Source organism: Pygoscelis adeliae, unplaced genomic scaffold, assembly GCF_000699105.1.
Source record: "Pygoscelis adeliae isolate BGI_AS28 unplaced genomic scaffold, ASM69910v1 Scaffold130, whole genome shotgun sequence".
Lineage (NCBI taxonomy): Eukaryota > Metazoa > Chordata > Aves > Sphenisciformes > Spheniscidae > Pygoscelis > Pygoscelis adeliae.
In genome coordinates, this window is record NW_008824031.1 from 1,056,415 (window position 1) to 1,079,758 (window position 23,344).

The 23,344-nt window shown below is 45.6% G+C and overlaps 2 protein-coding genes across 2 annotated transcripts; both read right to left on the bottom strand.

The window, feature by feature from the left end:
• Positions 1-6,752: 6,752 nt before the first annotated feature.
• Positions 6,753-15,628, bottom strand: LOC103920567 (inverted formin-2-like). The gene is made up of 4 exons (XM_009328321.1): positions 15,532-15,628; positions 14,150-14,308; positions 12,356-13,120; positions 6,753-7,341 (listed from the first exon to the last, which is right to left on the bottom strand). The coding sequence occupies exons 1-4, from the start codon at positions 15,626-15,628 to the stop codon at positions 7,316-7,318; spliced, it is 1,047 nt and encodes a 348-aa protein (XP_009326596.1). The 3' UTR covers positions 6,753-7,315.
• A 2,277-nt stretch (positions 15,629-17,905) lies between these two features.
• On the bottom strand, positions 17,906-23,309 carry LOC103920005 (inverted formin-2-like). The gene is made up of 8 exons (XM_009327639.1): positions 23,123-23,309; positions 21,737-21,882; positions 21,589-21,650; positions 20,857-20,959; positions 20,687-20,772; positions 20,070-20,170; positions 18,721-18,791; positions 17,906-18,607 (listed from the first exon to the last, which is right to left on the bottom strand). Exons 1-8 carry the CDS (start codon positions 23,307-23,309, stop codon positions 18,476-18,478), a joined length of 888 nt encoding a protein of 295 aa, XP_009325914.1. The 3' UTR covers positions 17,906-18,475.
• Positions 23,310-23,344: the final 35 nt, after the last annotated feature.

Sequence of the window (23,344 nt, forward strand, 5' to 3'; positions counted from 1 at the left end):
TTTTAATTAAGCTATTGGAGGAATCAATAGAAGTCTATTAATTAGGAAGCTCTTTTTTTTTTTTTAATCAGAGTGCTCTTCTAAATTGCTACAGGGTTTGCGTAAAGAAAAGTCTTGTTTTTAAAAATCCTAATAAACCAGGAATACTACACAAGAAACAGCTAATATGCTTTGAATGATAAATAGGCTTATAATAACTACCTCCAAAGATCATACTTTTGAGACTGTGTAGAGAAATCCATGCTGTTAGGAAGATTAAAGCTTTGGTATAACTTCAAGGCAGCTGTAACTTACATTGCTGATACTGTTCAAATAAGCTTGTGGGTATATTTAAAAAAAGAAATCTCTGCATGAAATTTCTTCTTAGAAAGTGCAAAAATTCATCTCTGGTAAATATATACGTATATACACGCACAGCTCAATGCGACCAGACAAGGACTAGCATACTGCAGAAAGCTCCAAAAGCTGGGTAATTGGCTGGCACCATTTGGGCAAGGCAGGGAACAGAGATTGATTCAATATGCCAGCCCAACTCTGATGATCCAGTTGAGATCAATTAACTTGCAATTAACTCTGAAGCTGTTTTCAGTGCTCTGCTACTCTACCTTTTGTTTTATTGGAAAAGCTGCTGATGTTTGAGGACTGATACAATACAGGCTTCTGTTTTCATCTGCTTACTGACACACTAAAAATAGGCACACTTCTCATTAGCCTAGAAAGATAAGTTGTATTTTGATGGCATAGGGTTTAGATTTTTAAGTTAGATCCAAAAAACATCTTACCTCTGTGTCTTGGGCCATGTAAGCACTCTCATTTTTTCATTTCTAGTGTTGCCAATGGGCTGATATGGGGCTATATTATTTTGTAAAACTTGATTTTCTTTGTAGCTGGAAGTTCATTTATTGGTCATTATTACACTGAAAACAGGGATTTCAATGAATGCTTCAGAAAACCTGGCATTTCCCCTTGTGTGCTATTCCTAAAGGGTTTTTTGGAGCAGGAGAAGTTGTTTAAAAACTGTGCCCCATACACTTTCAAGGTAACCATCGGAAGTGTAAGCACAAGAGTCAGTATCTGCAATGCAAGATATTTTTGATGGTAAGAAGATGTACTCCTTACCAAATGGGTGGAAGTGAACTACAGGATGTATAACCCAACCAGGGAGATGGTTAGTCACTTGGTTATGCAGATAGATGGTCCCTAACTAGTACAAAGCTATTTTTTTTACCTCCCAATGGGCTACACTTGCTGTGGTTTGGATTCAGGGACCTGCTTGCATTAAGAGGCTCCCAGTGTGATATTCTTCACTGTTGACTTTTCAACAGGTGTAATTTATTCTTGATGTTTATGATTCTTACAAGAATAAAAATAAGAAGTAGAATAAATTAGAGATCTTAATCCTTTCTTGCATGAGCCATCTTCTTGCTCTAAGGGTCACTCTCTTCATTTCAGATACATTCCTAGGGGTTTCCAAGGGTTTTCTGCAATCTGGGTTCAGAGAGATCTTAGGGAACAGCAGTTCTTTAAAAGTTACCTTTTCATTTTGTTTTGACTTTGATATGGCTGCAAACGTGTTATGTCAGAAAAGAGAAAAAGAGAAGTATATTTTTATTGTTGCTTATTGCTAACAGAATTTCTTTTGTGGTGTTTTTCATCACCAGTTGTCAAAGTGTTTCAAAGGATACTATTGCCCCCATTTTACAGATGGGGAAACTGAGGCATGGAGAAATGTCTTACCCACAGCCACTCAGGAAGCCAGTGGCAGAAAACTGGTGATCCCAGTAACTCAAGTCCCTGGCATTTCATTTCAGTGCTCTGGCAGTCAAACACCTGTTTAGTTTTTGCAATCTAGCAAGTTACCCACCTCTCCCTTATTAAGACCCAGCTACTGCTGTGCCTCTATTTTCTCATGCCAGTTGGAAACAAGGCAAAAGCGCTCACTTTTCACTATGTTACTGCCTCTGCTGCTGTCTGGAGTGTGGCAGTGAAGTCTACGTGCTTAATGCTTGTGGGCTCCATCCTAGTGATGGAGTTAATGAAAAAGCCCTCTAAGGGAACTGGCTGCACTTTTTGGCAGCTGGTGGGAAGGCAGGAACCTTGGGATCTGCTGCAGATGGAGCCTGGACCAGCAGCAGCAGCTGTGGGTGGCAGATGTTGGGAGAGACTGCTGCTAAGACCCGGTTGCTGGTCTTTGTGCCCTGCAGCAGAGCGGTGAGGCAGTTCAACCAAAGAACCATGCGAAGGTGTATGTAGAGTACAGCGATGGCGTGTGAAAGGTTGGAGGCTGGGAGAAGGTGGGTTGTAGGACTAACTGAGGGCTTTGTAGAGAGTAGGGATGAACTCTTCAAAACGGAAAGGAATTTTGGCAGTTACTTTAATTGGGGCTTGTATAGCTGAAGGGATTAGTGACAGGATATAATAGCTTTAATCTTTGGGTGTTTTCTAGGTTTGAGATAGGTCATGGTTTGGAAGAGATTACCATGTTGGCTGTAATTTAATCTACATGCAGTTATGCTGTGGTCTGCACCCAGACCTCTGCAGGCAGCCGTATGTGTCACAGAACTTGCCTTGTGGAGGTCAGGGTCTTCCCTCTGTCCTCTAGACCTCTGCAAGTGAAGTAGAGCAGTTGAAAGTACCTGGAGGGAGAAAAACCCTTCTGTCCTCCTGCTCTCTGTGGGGTCTCTCCAATTAAGGAGGTATTTTAGAGAAGCGAACCCTATGTCTGTGATTCAGGATGGGTTTGTAGACTGCTACTGTGGTGAATATAGTCACTGCTCCTGGGGCATATTCTTCTGAGTGTATGATACCGGTTCACGAAAGAGGATTAACGCATAGACCTGAAACAGTTCCTGAACTCCTGCTACTCCTATCTTTTCTGAACTACTCTGCTTCTCTTGTATCTGGTTCTTGCTGAACAGAGAATCATAGAAATGTTGGTTGGGGGGGGGACCCTGGAAATGGTCTTGTCCAAGCTCCCATTCAGAGGACTATCACCACCACTGTAGATCAGATCAGCTGTTTTGTGTAGTTGAGCTGTGAAAACCTTGAAGAATGGAGACTACAAAACATGGCAAAGTGTATAGAAAAAGGCTCAAAGGCTCCTGGAAATTGTGTGCTCTTGGGGGTTTCATTTAGATTACAAAATCGAGTTGTGGGTTTCGAAGGATCACAGCAGCAGACATCGTAGATCTGTTACAATTTTTGCCTGTGCTGCCTCTTCTTCTTTGGGCAAACCCTATCTCTGTGTGGTAGCTCTGATTTTCTCCATCTGAACTGACTGATGGATTTGGTGATTACTTGTCACCAATTCATGACTAAACTCACTGCAGATTATATTGTATGAAGCTGCTTAAGTACTAAATAAACACATCAGGCTCTGCATGCTCAGAGCAGGACAAACCAACCATAACCATAATGTAGGTGTCATCAGCAAAGACTGCTAATCCTAGAAAAAACCTACTTTGACAGGCTGGGAGTGTATCTAAACTGACTTGATAGGAGCTGACTGTCACAGAGTGATTCTTGTCTTCTGACTTTGAGTGATGTAAGCTGAGTCTGCTTAAAGTCTCCATTAGGGAAGAGCAGAGCTCCTGCTAATTCTTACCAGCACCTGGCTCTGTATAGATTGTCACACACAGTTCTTGCCAAGAATTGTTCATGCTGCAGCAAAGACAGCGTTACAGAGTCCCTAATGTGAATTAAGTGCTAGCACAGCATGGATGAAGGAGTGAGTTACACTTACAGTGCTGAATATGCTGATGAACTTGCAGTGATCAAATTCTCCACTGTTATTTAAGGTCTGGGACCTGCTCTACACTGAGGAGTTGGAAACCTTTTTCTGTACTATGGACCTGCATTGCAAATCCTGCAAACAATGAGGTTATTCTGCAAGATTGTCACTGTGTAGTAATTGCAAACACCCAGCGAGGTCCCTTTGCTCCCACTGCCCCATTTTTAACCCTCTGTAGTCACGCTTCTAGACATGGTAAAGCTGTTTTTCTTATCCTGCCCACAGCTTGATTGTGAGGTGACCAAACAAAACGTGTTTCGTGATGGAGTTGGTTCATGACTGTATTTGCTTTCAGATGCATTAGGTGAACATAACCCCATGACTAACATGTTCTGCCATATTTCACGGCTATGACTATTACCACATAGATAGACAGAGCAAGCTAGGATTGGTACAGTGCTGACTTTTAGTATTGGTAAGCTTGTATGTTGTACTCAGTTGACCACTGTGTACAGAAAACCAGAAATATGAAGCTGTAGATCCAGGCTTTATGGTTAGACAGAATGAAAACGGGTTAATTTTGCTGAAATGGGCTCGTGCATTTTTCTTTTATTTCAATTTATCCTCTTTCTTTCTAACCAGAAAGTATTTCTCAGCCCCCTCTGCTCTACTGAATGTAGGTGAGGGCCAAACGGTACACTCAAACTGAAAGGTACTGGCATAACTTTGGACACAGAGATTTCAGCCATGCTCTAAGTACAGTGCAACGCTGTTGTGGTGCTCATGTACTAGATATAGTTCCATTTGTACATCTATATTTCTTTGAGAGAAAACAATGGTAAGCATATACAATGATATGCTTAGGTGCTTTATAAACTATGTGGAAAATATAGGACTCTGATGGACATATTCTGGTGAATCATAGGCCTTCCCCATCCCCACAAGAGAAAGGAAACTTGTCAAGTACTTATTTTATTCTAAACTTTGAAATATTTTCAGTATTGAAATAAAAAAAACAAAACAAAAAACAAAAAAACAAACCCTGAAAATCCATCCCATTAAACATATCTGAATTCTGATGTGAAATACTTGGAAAAGACTTCTGCTGATTTCTTCCATAGCTTCATTTTATCATATAGCCAATACTTAATTAAGGAATATGCAGTTATTTGGCAGCGAGAAACTTGTGGTGTTCACAGGCTGGTTTACATACTGGACTCCATGTGCAGTCACTGTAATATACCACAAGAATTCTTTTTTGAGGTCCAAACTCACTGTTGGCTTAAATGACCACAGACCTGTTGAAGTAGCTGCAAGTGATATTGTTTTTACCAGCAATTAAATTGGCCTTGCAACCACTGAAAAATCTTCAGGATCATGAGCTTTATTTCAAGGTCACAAATAGAGCCAAACTGCACATCCCAGTTGAACATCTTTCTTTGACCTGCTCCAATTCTGTCCCCCTGTTCTTCTTAAATAATCACTGTAATGGAAGCAGCGCAGCTCTGGAGTAATAAATTATAAATGCTGAGCTTCAGCCTGCTTATTGGGATGTGATTGTATACATAATTTAATGTAGTTTTCACAGATGACTATGGAACAAAGAACAGGCAGTGGCTCAAAATAACCCATTTCTCCATAAACTCTTGAGGGCAGTGGAAAGATAATGCCAAAAACCCTCTCTTTGAAGGCCGAGGTAATAATGCAGAGCAATAAAACCTCTGGCTGTGTGAAAAGAGCTGCTCTCTCTAGGTGGAATTGGGGGTAGCTGAAAGACCCAGATGGAGAAGTGGACACCTGCTGCAGCATCTAAAGAGAGCAGCCTGCGGGGCATCAGCAGGTAAGGTTCCCTAGGTAACACCCAGAAAGCCTGTTTGTTCGCGAGTCCTGAATCTCAGAATGATGATGTTCCTATCGATAAAACAGCGGGGTGGGGAGGACGAGGCTGGCTGCTGGAAGGCTCTTGCTGGAAACACGGAGGTTGCAAAGCTGCTGGGAAAACGTGTTTGATACTCAGATTTTTGTAGCCTGGGGTCTAATGTGAGAGCAGAGAAACTGGATTAATGGGAGCAAAAGGACTGATGCTCTGGGTGATGTGCTCTGAGACTGGAAAAGGGGAAGAAAAAGGGGAAACCTGTAAACGTGATAGAGACAGTCCTGCAAGTCAAACCTGGGCGGATTACGTGGTTCTGCAGGAAACGGTGGGGCTCTGCCTGCTTCTGCCAGCCGGGAACGGGATTTCAGCAGCAACAGGGCTGTGCCGCTCCGCGGGGTCTCCTGAACTGAAGCTGCCCACGCGCCTGCTCTCAGCTGATCTTTGCTTTTGTTAACCGATTCTCAATATGGCCATAGCAATGCTTCCGTTAAAATAAACCAGTGATTTAATTCTTGGTTTAACTTCTTAGTATTACAAGGACATTACAAGTCCCATTAAGCAAAGCAAAATAAACTTTAGCCTGAACATTAGTCTAGCCACAGTGAGTTACCATATAAAGGCATAGTTCTTAAATGTACCCAGCTCTTCCACTTGATTCATGTTTCAGCACAGTATCACACCACAGATTCAACAAACATAGATCATTTTAAATGGACAGCTATGTACAAAACTATGATACAATGTTATTACAAAACTCGAGAAATAAAGCTCTGAATTTTGAAAACACAATACTGCACATTCCCAGTTTTAAAGCAAAAGTAACATGAATTTACACATTCTGCAGCTTGAACACAAAGACTTTTGAGTGCAAGCAGCTGACAATGGCATTCAAACCCAGAGATTTACTATAGGATGAGCTGAAAATGCGTCCAATAGAGCACTCTGGAAAATGTATTTCTGGTGCTTTAATAACAGGAACCGGGGCCCTGGTTCTCCAAAAGTTGATGGACGCATCTGTGCATGTGAGAAGACTACTGATGAGCTTCAACTTAATTGCACGTAAGCATCATGTAGGAACCAGACGCTGTTTATATGGCCATATGCTTACTAAAATACATACTTTTTTTTTTTTAAACCTTTTTTTTCCCCTGTATCCGATTTCCCTTGCTTTAAATGATTGAGAGTAAAAATACATTTGTCTGATCTGGGTCTTGGACCTGGTCCAATATAAATCATCAGTGGGCAATGAGAAGAGGGAGTAACATGCTTCCACCTGTGACGGTACAGCCACTGCTTAATTTATACCCTTAATTTAGTTGAGGCACTGCTATTTTTAAAATTTCTCTGAGCGCTAAACACTGTGGTCCTTTCTTGGGCCACACTCAGCTGTCATTTCAAGTTTGGCCTAAGAGCAGGTTCAAAGACTTGGCTTTGAGGACAGCGGGCGAGAGGTCTGACCCTTTCATGCCACCAGGCGCAGAACCGTCCCCCGTTCCCATGGGCCCCCAGCGTAAGGCACGGGCCGAGGGGGCCGAAGTCTCAGGGGAGGCTCTTTGGGTCTTGGGGAGGGGAGCGAAAGGCTGCGCGAGGAGAAGCGGTGCGTTCTGGTGGGGCAGAGGTGACCACGGTGGCGTTTTGGCGATGCAGAGCCTGGCTTCTGAGAAGCTGGCAGCACTCCGGGGACATGTGAGTGATTCACTGGGTCTCTGTTATTTCTTCTGCCTTGCCGTGACACCTGCAGGAGGAGGGGGAAATGCAAATTATTTGCAGCTATAAAACAAAAGTGGTGTGTTTTTACATGTGTGTGTATCTAATGGTCGGGGTGCTACTAGGGAAACCGGTTTCAGATAACCTAAAAACAGGTAGAGCTAAATCTTTATGTACTTAATAAAACCCTCATGTTTCCAGAACTGATCCTGATGTTCAAGAGTTTGGGCAACTTTGCTTTTGAGCTGGGCACTAGTTCAGTCCAACAACGTGAGTCCTGTGTTTTCCAAGCAGAATATATAATATCTAGATATTAAATTGCTGAACTTACTAAATCTAGAGGATTTAGCAGGGCTGTCAGAAGGATGGGGTGGCACACTGTCATTTTTAAGAACCTGTCTCACTCCATAACCAAAGCAAATACCATTTCGAATGACAGACATGAAGGCAAAGGCCATATAGGAAGATGAGCATTAGCTTGATTACATTTTTGTGGTCCATTAGAAAACTGCCCGCAGACAGTACTGAGTCTGCAGAAGGGGAAGTGAAGCATCTGGTTCTCTAGAATTAAAGAAAAACAATGAAAAACAAAAAAAAAGAAGGAAAACCTGGACTCTCAAACCCTGCTGTCTCTTTGCAGGGGGAGGCTGACGTCCCGCTGTGCCACGTGCATGTCATAGCTGCTGGCAGGCAGCGCTGTGTCCCCCTCCTGCCCCTTCCCTCCCTCCTCACCAGGCTGTGGTCTTGGAGCACTGGCCTGTGCTCCCTGTTTGGTTTGTTCTTTTATCTTCTAGGGAATAAATCAAGTAGATTTGTGAGCAAGGAAATTGCCAAAGCCTGGTTGCTCATGGACTTGCGCTTTCAAGATTTCCGTTTCCCCTAACCTTTCTAAGTGACATCAAGATGGCAGGAGAGGAAAAAGGGAGTTGCACGAACAGACATGAACATTTGTCTGTAGTGATTCTCTAGGGTCTAAGACAAGGGAACGCAAACGGCATCTCCCCTGAGTCCACGCATTTGTACCATCCCTTCTCTGTCTGACCGTCACCTTTTGTTTAAATGGTCCTTCTTCAAGCTCTTTTCAGATTTGGCTGGAAATGAGTTCAGATGTTACCAGCACACATATGAACGCAGTGTGACCACCAGTGCCTCGATTCCATGGGAAAACAGGCTTAACCATTTCTTTCAGGAGCAAGGAGATAATGTGGGATACCGCTCTTGGGGTGTAAAAGCTGACATTCAGAGAACATTAATACAGAAATTGCTGCATACCAAGATATAGTCAAGGCGAGGCAAGAGTTCAGTAGCTGATTACAACACTCCTTTACTGCTCCTTAATATTATTTCATAGAGTCACGGGCTGTTCCTGCCCTTGCTCTGCTGCTGTTACAGAAGCTCTAAAAACTGATAAGGGGATGGAGTCTTGATCCCTGCAGCTGGATCTGCACAAGAAGGAAGAAGATTCCTGCGTCTTCACTGAGACCCAGCAACTTCAACATCCAGCAAATCCACCAGAGAGAGAAATATCCTGTGCCAGAAGAGAACTGGTGCTGTGACCTGAACAGACCATGTGCACTTGGGACAATAAATAAAAGAAAAAAATAAATAAAAGAAAAAAATAAATAAAAGAAAAAAAAAGGTGGAACATCGTAGGAAAAAATATTGATGGGGAGCGCTCTAGGCTTGCTGAGTCTATCATATCAAGAGGGACGGACTTGAGCTGCATTTGGGTGAGGAAGCACTGTGGCTGGACACTAAGAGAAGCAAACGGATTTTTGTTTCCTCTAACCTTTCCAAGTGACATAAAGATGGGAGCAGAGGAAAAAGGGAATTGGAGGTTCAAGGTGCAGCTCATCTCTGCCCTCCCGGCCCCGAAGCACAGCCGGGTGCTGCCGGCGCGATGCGGCTGTCAGGCACTGCATTTCAAGCATGTGCTGGAAATCCTGCCTCACTCGGTCATTTCATAAAGATACTGTTTGTCCATGCATTCCCCTATATTGCTTTCCTATGTCTTCTAAGGGAAATTCAAAGCTGTCTGTGTCTCTATTTTTTTCAAATATGACTTTTTTAAAGCCTGCATGCTGGAATCGCTGTGCTTAAAACATACGTAATCCGAGTTACACTTAACTCACGGTTTCAGCTGCCCTCCCTGTACAGCATGACCACTGGTCCTGACATATTTCTTACCTGTGCCTCGCTGCTACTATTTTCTGCTCTTGTTGCAAATCTTCCTTAGGATTTTTAAACAACAGAGCTACTTCCCTTTTCCACTTGATGTAATCCTGTGGTACGGCATGAAAAGGGCCAAGAGGAGAGCAGGAGTAGTCAGGACTGTAACTACCCAATTTACATCTCCTTTTCTCTTGCTAGCAATGATGCTTCAGGTGCAGGAACAAAAGCAACCCTGTGTGGAAATCCTGCAGAGATTTCTCTGTTCTGCCACCCCGGAGGCCAGGAAGGGGTTGGGGCTGCCAGGCTGCACGGGAGCAGGGCTCCCGGCAGGGCTTCCAGCCCCGGGCACTGGGGATGCTGGAGAATGAATACATTCCTTTCAGGAAATGAGACAGTGAGAGATTTGACATTATTGATTCAGTTCATAAGAGATACTCATCAGCATGGAAAGGACAACGCATAACTATGCAATTTCAGTACAGTGGGTGTTTCGATTGTTTCTTGCTTTTCTTTCTACTTGCTGTAAAAACAGGCAAAGTTTTGCAAATGGAAGTCTCATCCTGAAACTCCTTAATTTTTATTTTGAGGGGCAACTGGATGTTGCCAGCATCAATGAAGGATGCAGGGAACTTGGTACACAGTTTCACTAGAAAATAAGTTTACCTGTATTATTTTTCGAGGGGACAAAAGCCAAATTACACCCCCCCCCTCCAATCCCAGAAAGCTGCATGAATGCACGTAAGAAGTATGCACGGTCTGTTTGCTCCAATGTGCTACTTCGTGTGCAACTCTGGAACTGAATTTGGCTTTGAGTTGGAGCTGGTGTCTTGCCCCAACTAGTAATTCTCCCTGGGTCCAGTGTTTTATTCCCTTTTCCAGATACCTGTATTTAAACAGTGCTATAGGAAGTGGCTACCCACAAGCAAAGCAAACATTGTTCTTTGCAGGAGGTAGGTACTGAAATTGCATTTTTACAGTTTTTGAGAAAATAATGGGATCAAAGCAAGGACTTTGTTTATCACATGAAGCTGAATTCACTTGGTTAGAATAATGACTTTTAATTATCTGCAGGGAAAGGCAGTTTGGCTGCTGACACAGAGGACAGACATGTGGGTTGTGACCCTGTGTCGAGGGGAGATCAGCGCTGACTCCACTCAACACAAGATCAACACCCTGGAGAGTAAAAATCAGAATAACAAATTTATTTTACATGTATTTGTGATTAGACACAAAGACAAAAAGCTTAGCTGATATGCTGAATACTGATTAGGTCTGTGAAGTCCCAATGCTGTGGTTAGTTCACATAGAAACACCTTTGTGAGTTTACATACCTCATTGTACCACACAACCTTTTTTTGTTTTATTATCTCCAGTATCAGTCTCAACCTCTGCTTTTAAACAAAAGAGAGACACTAAATATAGCTGATCATGGCAAGGCAAATGTAACAACAGGGTTTTTTTTACGATGAAAACATTGTCTAGTAGCAGAGAGGTTCCTAAGATGCCATCCCTGGATGCCCAGGGAGCCCCGTGGCTTTTAAGGGGGGTCAGTTCCTTAAGCCAGAAATACTAATTTCAGATGTCAGGAAAGCATCGCCACGGCTGGGAGTGTGGGGTGCTCCCATTGCTGCAGCTCCTCCTGCTGCCTCCTGGGAAGCAAGTTTGGGAACCACTGCTCTGGGAAACCAGTTCTGGTTTGTGGCTTGTTTTTTAACAAGGTGAAAGTAGCGTGTTTAGAAATGTAAATAACTACAGCCCCAGGGTATGCCAGCATTATAAGGGTGAGTCCCTCTGTGGTAGATGCTCAGCCCATGTCGTCTTTCTCAGCAGTGGGTATTCAAACCCTCCTTTCCTTTCTCCTCCACCTTCCTTGGAAGGAAAAACATTAAACATCATTGATAGAAAGAGACTTCCACCACTTTCCTGCCCATTTGTTTGACCCCAGAATCTTGCAGAAACCAGGCTTTGGACAGTATATTGCATCTTTCTAAAGGCTGACAGACCTATGTGTCTTCCCTATGAGGCACCTCTAATTTGCGATTAAAGTACCCACCCAAGGGTGGCTTCAGCTCTGTAGAGCCTGAGGGACTTGGATGCGCTTCCCAGGTTTGGGACCAGCTGTGGACGTTCGCTGTGAGACAGAGACCTGGGTGGCTCCATGCCTCCGGGGGCTGAGCTCTCTCCAGGCACCAGTGGGGCAGTCCAGCGATTTGGCCGGCCAAATACGATCCTTCGCAGAAGCATAAGCAAGATGCTCTTTTTTAATTGTTGACTTTCTCCCCTCACCCTGCAGCGATGGCTCAAGGGCCTGATGTTCAGGAGCCACCCAAAGTACCCCTGGGGCAGGTTGTCAAGTCACTGCAGGCAAAGTGCTCTTGCAACAAGGCTTAGGAGAGGAAAAACCAAACAACCCCACTGCAGCACTGATGTTGCTGGTTTTATGTGTTTATAAGCAGTTGAGAGGGGGTGATCGCTGATTAAGTATCCACTATTAACTGCTCTTAATCACTGCTCTGGAGTCTAATGGAGCTCTTGTTTGCACATAACTGTGCCTTGTAGCTGTCTTTAGCACACTTGACAGATGTGCTTATTGCTATCTTTACTGCGTATGTGTAATGGGTTTTTTAATTATTGATTCATCATTACCCCTTTATAAACTACTTAAAAATGTCAAGAGAATGAACTATGCTTGTGGTTTTTTCTTTTAAATCTCTTTCAGGTTTAAAAACATAACAGCTCCATGAAACAGCATGGCTCTAGGGGCAGGGGGCATTGAACCTCGAAGTGGGGAGGAACAGATATATACAAATATATGAGGAAGCCTCCCCAGTTTAACTCAGTCCCCGAGGGCTATATATGAAATAGGCTACCTGAGTAGCTTTTGCTGTGCCTCTTCTTCTTCCTCCGTTTCCCAGATGGCCTCTGCTTTTCCCTGTCGGTGTGAGTTTGCCCTGGGGGGAGCGTTGCAGAACAAGAGGAGTCGGTGGCTGGCTCCTCCGAGAAGGACTTCTCTTGTGAGGTGTCCAACAGCGAATCTGTACCAGGGTCTTCGTTTTCCTTTGCCATCTCTTTCGACTCTGCCCGATGAGCCTCATTGCAGGGAGTGGACTGAGCACTGCCAGTGTCGACTCCAGTCTCGCTCGGCTGGGTTTCTGGCTCCTGCACCAGCCTGTAGCTCTCTGAGCCATCAGCTGGGCATTCATTGTCCTGGCCTTCTGAGATGGATCCATTGAGTTGGTCTCTCAGAGCAGTGCCCGAACTGCTGCTTGCAAACCTTATCCCTGTGCCTATGTTAGCAGCAGAGAAGGCAATGGAGCCGCTCTTCGTGCTTGGCTGGAGGCTTGCCCAGCTGTCTGCCGGCTCCATCCCGGCACCTGGCATGGGCTGACTGTCCCCGTCTGCTTCCACCAAGCTTACTGAGGGGCTTTCTGTCCAGGACTCTGGTGGCAAATTTCCTCCAGCATTGTTTTTAGATAATGCCTGGTTTGAAGCTGAGGCATTTGTAACATCTCCACTCATCTCCATCAGGGCAGTGGTTGAAGGGGGAGTGCTTTCTGAGGGATGACCATTGTTGTTTTGCTTGGTCTTATCATCGATCTGCTTTCCTGCTGCTTGTGGATCCTTAATGCTCTTTCCTTTAAACACAGAACATGCAATCAGCCACAGCTGCAGAGTTGCACCTGGGATCAGCCAAGGTGTTTCTGCCACTGGGAGAGGTTACAAGCTAGCAGCTGCCTGTGGAGGGTGCACTGACACTAAAGCAGCTATGCAGAGGCAGCACCATCTTATCCTCCCTGCACCTCCCCTCCTTATACCAGTGGTGTAAGTGGATGACCCTGTGGTCACCCCAGTTGGACTCCAAGGCTCCAGCTCAGCAAAGCCCCTGCTCTGTTTTCAGCAGGTATCTATGTGTCTTTGCTGCCAACCAGCTGATTTCCATGGATGCCCCCAGACTTGCAAGGGTGCCTGAAAGCCTATGGCAGGAAGAGGGAACCTGCCTGCGAGGTCCTGAACCAGGTGGGACCACTGGCTTAGGTGCATGAGGACTTCAAAACTGCCCATCAGCCAGCCTAATCCTGCCCTTGCAAAGCAGGTTTAGGGGAGCCACAGTGCACAAGTCAGGCTCTGTGGTAGGCCAATGGCCTTCAACTTATCTAATGTGCACTGACACCAAGGTCAAGAGACCAAAGAAAAGCTAAACCCATGGGCTGTCTCCTGAAAAGCACATAAAGTACTTGGGTCCTTCTGCAAACAGGGTTTTCTAATCTTTTTTTAAGGGCTGCTTTAGACTCCCAAATGTAGACTAAGACAGGGCGCAGCAGTCTCCAAGGCAGTGACAAGCTGTGCTACTGAGACTCAATGGCACAGAGGGGACTCATGTGGGGATGACACCAGGGCTCCATCAGCATGGTACTGTGGCTGACCCATGGGCTATGCCTCTCAGAGGGTTTATCAGCATGGGTGCAAGGCCATGCTGCTCCAAATTGCTGCTAACTCCAGGGCAGACCTGGCTGGCAACAGCTCAGGGCTCTCTGTTCCTCTTCTCCACAGCACTGGCTGCAGAGTGTCCTTAAATAAAATGCCCCAAATGCAAATGTGAAGGCTTCTTGCTTGGGGCAGATGGGAATGAATAGCTGCAGGTACAGTTGGGTCTGTGTCCTTACCAGACTGGCTCTCCTCCGGGCTCTCTGCAGGTGAGCTTTTAGGAAGTGCATCCGACTCGTGTCTGTTCTTTGTCTTTCTCAGCGTGAACCCTTTCCTTATGTCGGCCAGCAGCGCATCGATGACGCACACCTCCTCCTGCTTCACCACCCCCTTCTTAACTGCAATATAGAGAGAGAATGGTGCCCCATGAGATGGGGCAGAAGGACACTTTGCAGTGACGCTATTGCTTGGGGCAGGTACTGCTGTCCCGGTAAAAGCAACCACTGGGCAAAAGCAAGGCACCGGTGCCAGGCTTGGGAGCAGCCCATGCTCCATGCCCCTGCAGCAGCGTGTCCTGGCTGAAGCCAAAGGGTCTACCCGAAAGCCTGGGTGCTACAGGCTGGCACCAGTGGCACTGGCTCTGCCCGTCCTTGCGCCTGGTTGTACCAAGACCTTGAAACACCTCCTGTTTGATATCTGTGTTGGTGGGGGCCTTTTTACTGTGGGGTGGGGTGGGGGGAAGGAAAATGATCTTGAATTTTCTTTCCTCTCAGCTTCTTCCGATTGTACTTTTCAGTTGTGCCTTTTGTTTTCATCCAGAGAAAGGCAGATTTACATTATCTGCAAGATTTTTGGGATGTCAGTTGTCTCTGGTAAAGACAGACCATTCAAGTGTATATGGGGATTTTGCGGGGCGGGGGGGAGAAGTCAAATGTTTCTTGTTAGATTTGGGATTCAAAAGTTATGTTTAGAAACTGAAAAAGTTAACGGAAATGTTTCAATTTGATTTTTTTTTCTCTGCTGTTCAGTCAGCAAACCTAAAATTATCTTCTCTGCCCAGCTGCAACTGTGAAAAGTCAATTCTTAGCTATGGCTGTAAGACACCTAAAAGCCTTTAGTCAGCCAGCACCTGGAAACCCACAAAATAAATTACCACTACTGGTCCATTAAAACAGGACCAGCAAAGAGCTCCTGTCGGCTCTCCCAGCCAACTTGGGATCGCAAGTCCATCTCCCTTTTTTGAAGCCCTTTCAGATACTCACTGACTTTTCCATTTTCTCCCTTCTGTCTTTTCCCCTCTTCCTCTTCCAGCTGTTTCTTCCTCTTCTCTGCTTTGGCAGCTTGTTCCTTTCTGTCCTTGTTTTCCTGCAGTGAGGTAACAGGGACATAAGAAGGTTGGCTAAATGTCTGCTAGAAAAGTCAATGACGAGAAAGATGATCTGCAGATGGTTGCAAAGGAAGAAGAGAAATTCTGGCCTTATCCTGTGCAATAAAGAAAATGGGCATGGGGAGTAAGGGCTGTCTTGCCAAGAGGGTGAGAGGGACACCACTGCCTTGGCCAGGACTCTGCCACATCCCAGTAGGAGGTGGCAGCACTGATCTGCCTAACACAGCTACCTACCAGTGTGCAGGTCTTCTGCCTGACCATTAGCTGAGGCAAAAGTGGAAGGTACTGAAGCCACAATTTCCTCCAAATTGGTGGCCTTTTTACTATACATCCTCTTTCTGAGCCTGTTTGCTCAGGTTGGAGTGAAAGGTTAAGTTTCATAAGATCGTTCCTCTAAAACTTACACGCTTGACTCCAAAGCATCTTTGTGACTCTGCAGTTAAAGCTCCACTGAAATCACAAGTCACCAGGGTCTGGGCCAGGCCAGGAGCACCAGCACTGCATGAGGATGCAGTGGAGCAGGGATCAGACACCCCTTCCCCGGATGACCTCATGCCAAGCGCTGAAAGGAGGGGGCTGTAACCAGCGGATTCGGGTGCCTGTCCCACCTCTGTCTGTCAGAGCAGAGGCATGCACCAGTACTAGGAATGCTCAGCATCATGTGCGCAGATGCCAACCTTCAGGGCTCGGATGAAGAGATCTCTGAAGGTCTTCATGGTGCTAAATATGTCCTCTAAGGACAATTTGCTTGGGTCTTCACAGAGATAATTTCCAAGTTCTTCTCTCTTCCTTTCAATGGTTTCAAATTCTTCTTCCAGCTTTCTGGAGGCATCAATGCTATCCTGAAATGCATTTAATATATACAGTAAAACACCATCCAGAGGACAATGAGTGAAGTGCACTTAAAGAAAAAAGGATGTCAACATAAGAGCTTCAAGCAGGGCTCTGGAGCCCTGGTGTTTAACTTCAGCAGAGCTTATGGGGTGGAAGAAACTGAGATTTGCAGATGATCTTTGCTCCTGGTGACTGTGCTATTGCCAGTTTACAGTGGTGGCTTGAGCAAGACACGGAAAGCTCAATGCAAAGCTTAATCCCAAAAGAAGGGGTTTACTCTGGTGATTCACACAGAGAGTGAACATCTTCACTCAAAGTGAGGAGTCACAGAACAGAGTGGGGAGAGCAGTTGGGGCAGGGGCCTTCGGTATCTAGGTTTTGGGTGGAGGTGGCAAATAAACACCGATGGGTTGTGTGGCATCACAGCATATTTCCAAATCTGAGAGCATATCTTGCGGCAATATTTTCCGCCCTCTCATGAGCCTCCTCAGCTACCCTGCACTGCCTCTGTGTGTGTAATGGGGGAGATATAAGGGAGTTCCATTACTGACCTGGATAGGTTTCTCATACTGTTGTTTCACATCGTTGTTTGATGATAAGACCTTTCGCTGAAGCTCCAGCAACTTCTTTAAATTGGTACTGGACTCCGTGTGTATAATATCAAGATTAATTCTGAAATCACATGGAACCCCCGTATTAGTTGACACTCCAGCATCCTGCACTCACCAAAGAGTGGACAAGTCTGAGCTGGTGGTTTGGTTGTCCCTCTGCTTGCCACCACTTCACTGAACTGAAACCTGAGCTCTGAACTCTCTATACAGTCCGAGCTCATGGGAAACAGCCTCCCTCCACAGCACTTATGAAAAGGCTGCCAGGTCTACCTGCAACTTTGTGTATTGCGTAGATGAATGCCCCCAGAAAAGTCCACCCATTCAAAGGGCTGTTCTCCACCCTCAGAGCTCGGCATCAGTTCACTTTCCCTGGTTGAAGGCACTTCAGAAATGCTTCTGGGTAGTTGGCCTTCAGAAGCTCCTGCTACCACAAAGGCAGTGCAGATTTTGGAAGGGCCTGGGAGGCAGCATTAACTGAACACTCTGCAAATTTCAGCCCTAAGTGTTGCCAGCTGTAGTAGAACGATGGGGTTTCAACATTCATCAACCAAATCCTTCGGTTAAAACTAAATAAGATGCCATCTTGTTAATGTGCTATACCAGCTGCGTGTCCCCTAATTTCTGGTACATTGTTGATGTGTATGGAATTTATTTTTGTTTTTAATTTGAAGGAAGTGACACACAATTTTACCCTGCTGCTTTTGAAACATATTCAAGATCCTTTGGCAGTTCCAGTAGGTCCGTGTGGCTGTTTTCTACTTCCTAAAGCGCAAGAGAGAAAGAAGTGTTATTTGCTGTGTAGTAGGAGCTGAGAGAGGAAGGTGGGGGGAAGAGACATGGGCAGAAGTGCTCGGGAAGGACGACTGCGGTATGTCCTGCTGCTGCTCCCCTTCTGCAGTTTGCTTTGCTTCGCACAGCCAAGCCGCATTCAAAACAGGATGGCACGTTCAGAGAGGGAAGGCATTGCTCCCAGGCTATAAAAACATACAAGAGGGCTGAATGTTGAGAAATACTCATAGTTCAAAGCAAAGCTGACCTGCTGCTGAGCTCTTCTTCTACCCTCTTCTGAGACACCTACTCTTGGCCATGGGAGGAAGCAGGACTGTGGTTTGATGCAGTCTGACACTTCCTACAGACCCAGGAGGGTATCAAAAGGGCTTGAATATTATTTGCATAATTTACTTTCATGGTTGTGCTTGCTGAAGCTACTGCCAGCTAAAGCAGGGCTTGAACATGCATAACTGGAATGGAAGGACCTTGATGAATGAAGGTGGCAGAGCAGAGCACGAAGAAAAAAGGAAAAAACAGCATTGCAGGGAATAAGAAAGCCATGGGGGCTTGGAGAGGAGCATGAAAAGCTCGGACAAAGTCTGGTGAAAAAGGGAGAGGCCATAGAAAGGCAGAAGGGCTGAATGGGTACAGACCAGCCAGGATAGCTTTGGTAGCCATGTGCTCTGTGGTTTGCAGCTGATGATGTGGAGATTGCACAAATACGAAAAAGGAAGTTCCAGACATTGTGGGGAAAGATGCTGGAGGAAAGCAGAACAAATCTTAAAACAAGGAGCTTCCTGAGTAGTGCCCACAAGCAGCCTCCACCAGCCAAAGTGATACGAACGCTCCCAACTTGCAACACTGCAGCTAGCCAGGGAGGATACGAATATGAGCGTGTGGCACTAACTGAAAGTAGAGTAGGAGAAATGGTTCATCTGTGACAAAATCCCCCCCCTTCCCTATCACCCAGGACTTGGCAGTGGTACCTCCAGAATATGGTGGAGCAGCGTAATGCGGGTTTGGTTTGCTTTGGTTTCTGTTAGTTTGAGTAAAGTGCTGATTTTAAACCCATCGGCATCGCCTGTGTGACTTCCCTACAAGATAGAAAGAAAGCAGATGTAACTCCTGTGTCCACCCAAATTACAACCCTAAAGGAGATCATCCACATACTGTAATGGGGGGAGGACAAGACAAAAGAAGTCCTTACGTAGTTCAGAAAGTTTCCAACTTTGAGAATCAGTTGACAAAAGAGCGGCAGGCGATGACTCTTCAGAAGATCTGAAAAACATAAAGGACTTTTAAACAAAAGCCTCTGTTACACCAGAACATTTCCTAAACTGCACTGAAATTGGGATTCTGAATTCCACCAAACCAAATCTGATATTTCAGCTTTGCAGCCCAATGGCCCAACCTGCAGAGAAACTGATTCTACATAGATTCAATCCCACGAGCTGTAAAAGTTTTTGTTGACTTACATTTCTTTCTTTCTTTACATCTGGTCTCTCATTCCTGATAGAAAATAACCTGAGTTGGACCCTCCTCACTAACAGCCATCAACTTGTTGCCTTCCTTGGAAGTACCCCGATTTACCCTGGTGTGGACGAGGGTAACTGGGCTGCAATTGTAATCTTGCAGACTCAGTTCAGCTGCACAGTGAAGCCAGTTCTGACAGCCCTGCGATTATCTGCCAGCCGCTAAAACCAGACACGCTCGCCCTGTTCTTGGTCTCGCATGGTGGAGGTGGTTATCAGGGCATGAAGGGTACAGTCCCTGTCCTTGCTCATATGGCAGGGTGCTGCAGTGGTGTGCTTTCTGAAGTTCTCAGCTTTGAGGCAGGAACAGCTCCAAAAGGACAACTGGGCTGCTGGGAAAACACTTCCTGGGGGAAGCTTCAATTTATCCCAGCAGGCAGCTGTAATGCCAGCTGAAGAAACCCCTGGCAGGAGTTGGGGGAACTGGTTCTGTAGGACAGGCAGCACTTGACAGTGCCAAGAGCATCCTGCTCTCAGCAGAGTGGGACCTGAGGTTCCTGCCACAGGAAGCTGAAACCTATTGCATAATCTCTCAAAATAAACTTTTTCTTCTGGTTCCATTTGTAGGCAGGGAAAAACGAAAGCATCACTACTTTCTGGGGGAAGTTTGGGGGGGTGTGCTTTTCTGGCAGCAGAGAAAATTGCGGTGTGAAGGTCTTAACATGGTAAATAATGCTGGATGAATTAGCTGTAACAGGGCCAGCTCCGCTGTTTAAATTCAGCTCCTTTGAAAGGGCTGACAAGCTTCCAATGCTTCCCTGTTGAATGTGTTTCAGAGAATACAGCTGCTGCAGAAAAAGAGGCCTGAGGGTGAGGGAAAATGATCTCTGGTCCTATTAAGGGCTTTGACCATCAGTGGAGATACCTAAAGCTGCACCCTGTATTCTGTAGCAAACCAGTGAATGGACCACAGGGGACTTTTTGGGGGGCTGTGTAGACTCACTGCAGAGCTCCAGGGGAGTATTTGCGGGGTTTACAGCTTGCTGTCATAATTAAGACCCAGAAATAAGGTCAGGTCATTTACCTTCGCAGGCTCTCCGGATGGCTTCAGCTTTCGGCTGAATCATGTCCAGCACAACGGTGGTCTCTTCACAGATCAGCATACATTCAATGCGCAGCTGGTAGCTAAGGACGGAGATTGATTAAAAGCTTAAAGGCACTGTGATCTTGGCCAGCACAGTGGCCCTCTTCCCACATCACCAGTAAGTCTGGCAACCCCACAACATGGCTGTCAACCTCATCCACATCATACCAGCGGCTGCCGCTTGCCTTGGGGATCAGTGGGGATGTAGTTTCTGCTGACGCACTGTGATCAGCAAAGAGAAGACTGACCACCATGTGCGATATGGGGTCCTCCTTCTTAGCATTGCATTTGGCACTGCCTTTGTTATGTGTCTTCCTTGGGCAGGTCTGACCCTGGGCCTGGGCCAGCTTCTGCTACTTCAGAGGGAGAGGAGGTGCTGCAGCAGCAACAGCCCTTTATCTAAGGGTAAGGGGGAATGGATGGCTCTAAGGTGGAAGGGGGAATCCACCAGCTATATCCATTAGTGTCTGTCTTTGAGGATCCTGTAAAGAAACTTCAACTTCCCAGAGGTAAACCCAGAAAAAGACTGGGCTGAAGTTCATGACCAACACCCTTACCTGGGAATCTGAAGGAGGAGAAGATAAAACTGATCTGCTTTTGCAAGCTTTGATTTCTCCTCTTTGAAGGCTTTCAGGTTTTCTATCTAATGAGAAATAAAGAATCAAGTATGCAGGACTGCACTGCGTGTTCAGCTCTGTGAAGTAAGGGTACCATTTTTCCTCCTGACCTCATGCTTTTCAGGCAGCAGCTTCAGCAACTGCTTCAGAACCTCAACATCGAACTTGGTCCGGTCCCCGTTCTGGACCATGGCAGCCACCTCTTCGTTGGAGCTGCAGGGAGGAGGAGCAGAGTCAGACGTCACCCGAAGGCCCCTCTTCCACAATCACACGCTACCGAGACATGTATCTGTGCAACTGCTCGGTGCTTTCCCTAGTGAGAGCCACAATAATCCAGAAGGAAAGATATGCCTCTGTGATTAACTCAGAATCGGGACCTGGATCCCTGCTATGCCCCAAATTTTGCTTCTGGCCCTGGTCTAATGACTCAAGGCCAGAGATCAGTCCTGCAACTCAGATGACTCTCTCTGGGCTTTTGATTACCTTAAAAAAAAAATTTCATTCTTAACTTCTCCATTGGCCCTGTTTTGAAGAGGGGTTTGACCTCCAGAGGTGTCTCACAGCCTAAGTCACCCTAAGAGTCTATGCCACAACTTTATCTGTCACATGGAGATGTAATGCCTTTTCCAACTTACAGGGATGTTGTAGGTAAAAATGCAATTAAACCCCTAAACCCAGTATTTTAAAGACAGTATAGGAGAAACTGGGAAATGTTCAGATGTTTCAGTAACAGAGACCACCAAAGCACATTGGCTAGAATAGATTTCATGAGGACCGCCCAGATACTATGCAAAACCTGCTCAAAGTTTTGTCAACTGTCACGAAAATTGGCCGTATCTTACCATTTAAATTGCTTCAAAAATATGTTCAAATTGAGACTTTTCTTGGAGTCCAAAAATGTGATCTTCATGAAAGAAAAAGAAGATATCTCATATTAGATGAGCTGTCTGCAGTGATCTTTATGCGAAAGAACGAGAGGGATCTCCTCACCTCCTTCGGTTCTGCCTTCACTGGTGCGGCCGTTTTCTCCTTGGGGGTTGGTTGTGGAAAGCAAAACAGCTGCTCTATGCTTGTGTAATTGGGCTCTATAGTTTCCTCGCTGCTGCTGCTCACTGAAGCCCACATTGAGTGACTTTCTGAAAAAAGACAAGGCATTCAGACTGGCTACAGGGACAGCTGAAAGCTCCTGGCTTTCGGGGCAATGGTGTGAGTTGCTAGAAGGGGCACTTCTCAGAAGATGAATGAAATAAGAAGAGACATATTAGTCCTGAACAAATGCTAATTATTTAGGAGGGACAAGTCCCACAAACAGGATCCGAAGGGCCTGAAGGGTAATTAAACCTGGTGCTTTACCCCAGGATGCGCTGGTAAGGGGATGCAGCACTGGGCTCACAGAGGCCCTACGGCCCCATCCCTCCCTATACAACTGCATTCTCCTCCACGGTAGGCAAACTGGATCAGCATGAGAAGGACCTTGACCATTTATTTCCTAGTCCCATGGCTGATGTTCTTTTTGCTTCCTTGCATGCTAGCTGAGGGATTGGCCACAACCTGGACATTTTCTGACTGTGGCCTTCCTCCGTTTTTAATTTTATAATCGAGCCTCCTTGTATAATGCTGGCTATAGGACTGCTTGAATTAATTCCCATTGCACCTCCTTAAAAACTTTTTTTTAAAAAGAACATCACCCAAACGTGCCTGTAGAAGTCTCTACAGTAATAATCCCAACAATTAACTGCTCCTGTGATTGAAAACACGCCTTATTTAGACTTATGCCAGCTTCCATGCAGTGGATGTCTTGCTTGTCTAGGACAAAGCTGACATTGCCTGTCCTGGCTTCTTCTCACATTTCATGCTTCTCTTTGGATCCACTGGGACAGGGAAATGTAACCCAAAAATCAAGAGACAAGTCAATGATTCTCACGGCTCTCCAATTCTTTCAATGTCGTTCCTGAACTGTGATGTGATCCGTGCCTGGACTATTACTCATGAATTTAGTACACCCAGACACAAGTAAAGATGAACTGGAGAATGAAAGTCTGGGGAATCCAGATCAGAGCCTGTTGAGAACTCAAGCCTAAAGCATATCATGGTGGATTAGGGAAATATTCCCATCCCTCCCCCTTCTTTTAATTTCAAAGAATTTTAGTTATAAACAAGCTATTCCAAACCACTGATTTAGTTGGAATGGTTATTATATTATGTTAAAAATTTCAGGCCACTTCTATTTATTTAAGCTCTGCAGGTCAGATGTAATGGAAATCAGGGAAGTTCTGTAACTAAATGGAGTCAACCACATTTGACAAACTCAAAGATAGTGTTTTCTCCCCTGGATGACCCCTAAAGCAGCAGTGACTTTATGACAGAAGCACCCACCTCTCACCACATTGGAGGGCAGCTTCTGCCAGTTCAGCTTCTTCATTCTCAACGTTGGCGTCTTCACCGTCTTCCAGGGAGGCCTGCCCGAGCCAAGAGGGCAGCTGAATTGGGAGGCAACCACAGCTTCTATATGATCGCCTCCCATGCCAGGCAGGAGGGGTGGAGGGGGAGGGATGCCACCCATGCCGGGCAATGGGGGTGGAGGGGGAGGGATGCCAC

Coding starts and splice junctions, on each gene's coding strand:
- LOC103920567 (XM_009328321.1), bottom strand. CDS start 15,628: ATGTATAGTAAAAAGGCCACCAATTTGGAGGAAATTGTGGCTTCAGTA. Junction 13,121..14,149: donor CCCGGAGGAGAGCCAGTCTG/GTAAGGACACAG, acceptor CTGTGTTTAAAG/GAAAGAGCATTAAGGATCCA. Junction 7,342..12,355: donor GCACAGCAAAAGCTACTCAG/GTAGCCTATTTC, acceptor CTCCTCCTGCAG/GTGTCACGGCAAGGCAGAAG.
- LOC103920005 (XM_009327639.1), bottom strand. CDS start 23,309: ATGGGTGGCATCCCTCCCCCTCCACCCCTCCTGCCTGGCATGGGAGGC. Junction 20,773..20,856: donor TGCTGCCTGAAAAGCATGAG/GTCAGGAGGAAA, acceptor ATTTCTCATTAG/ATAGAAAACCTGAAAGCCTT. Junction 18,792..20,069: donor CATCCGGAGAGCCTGCGAAG/GTAAATGACCTG, acceptor TATGTTTTTCAG/ATCTTCTGAAGAGTCATCGC.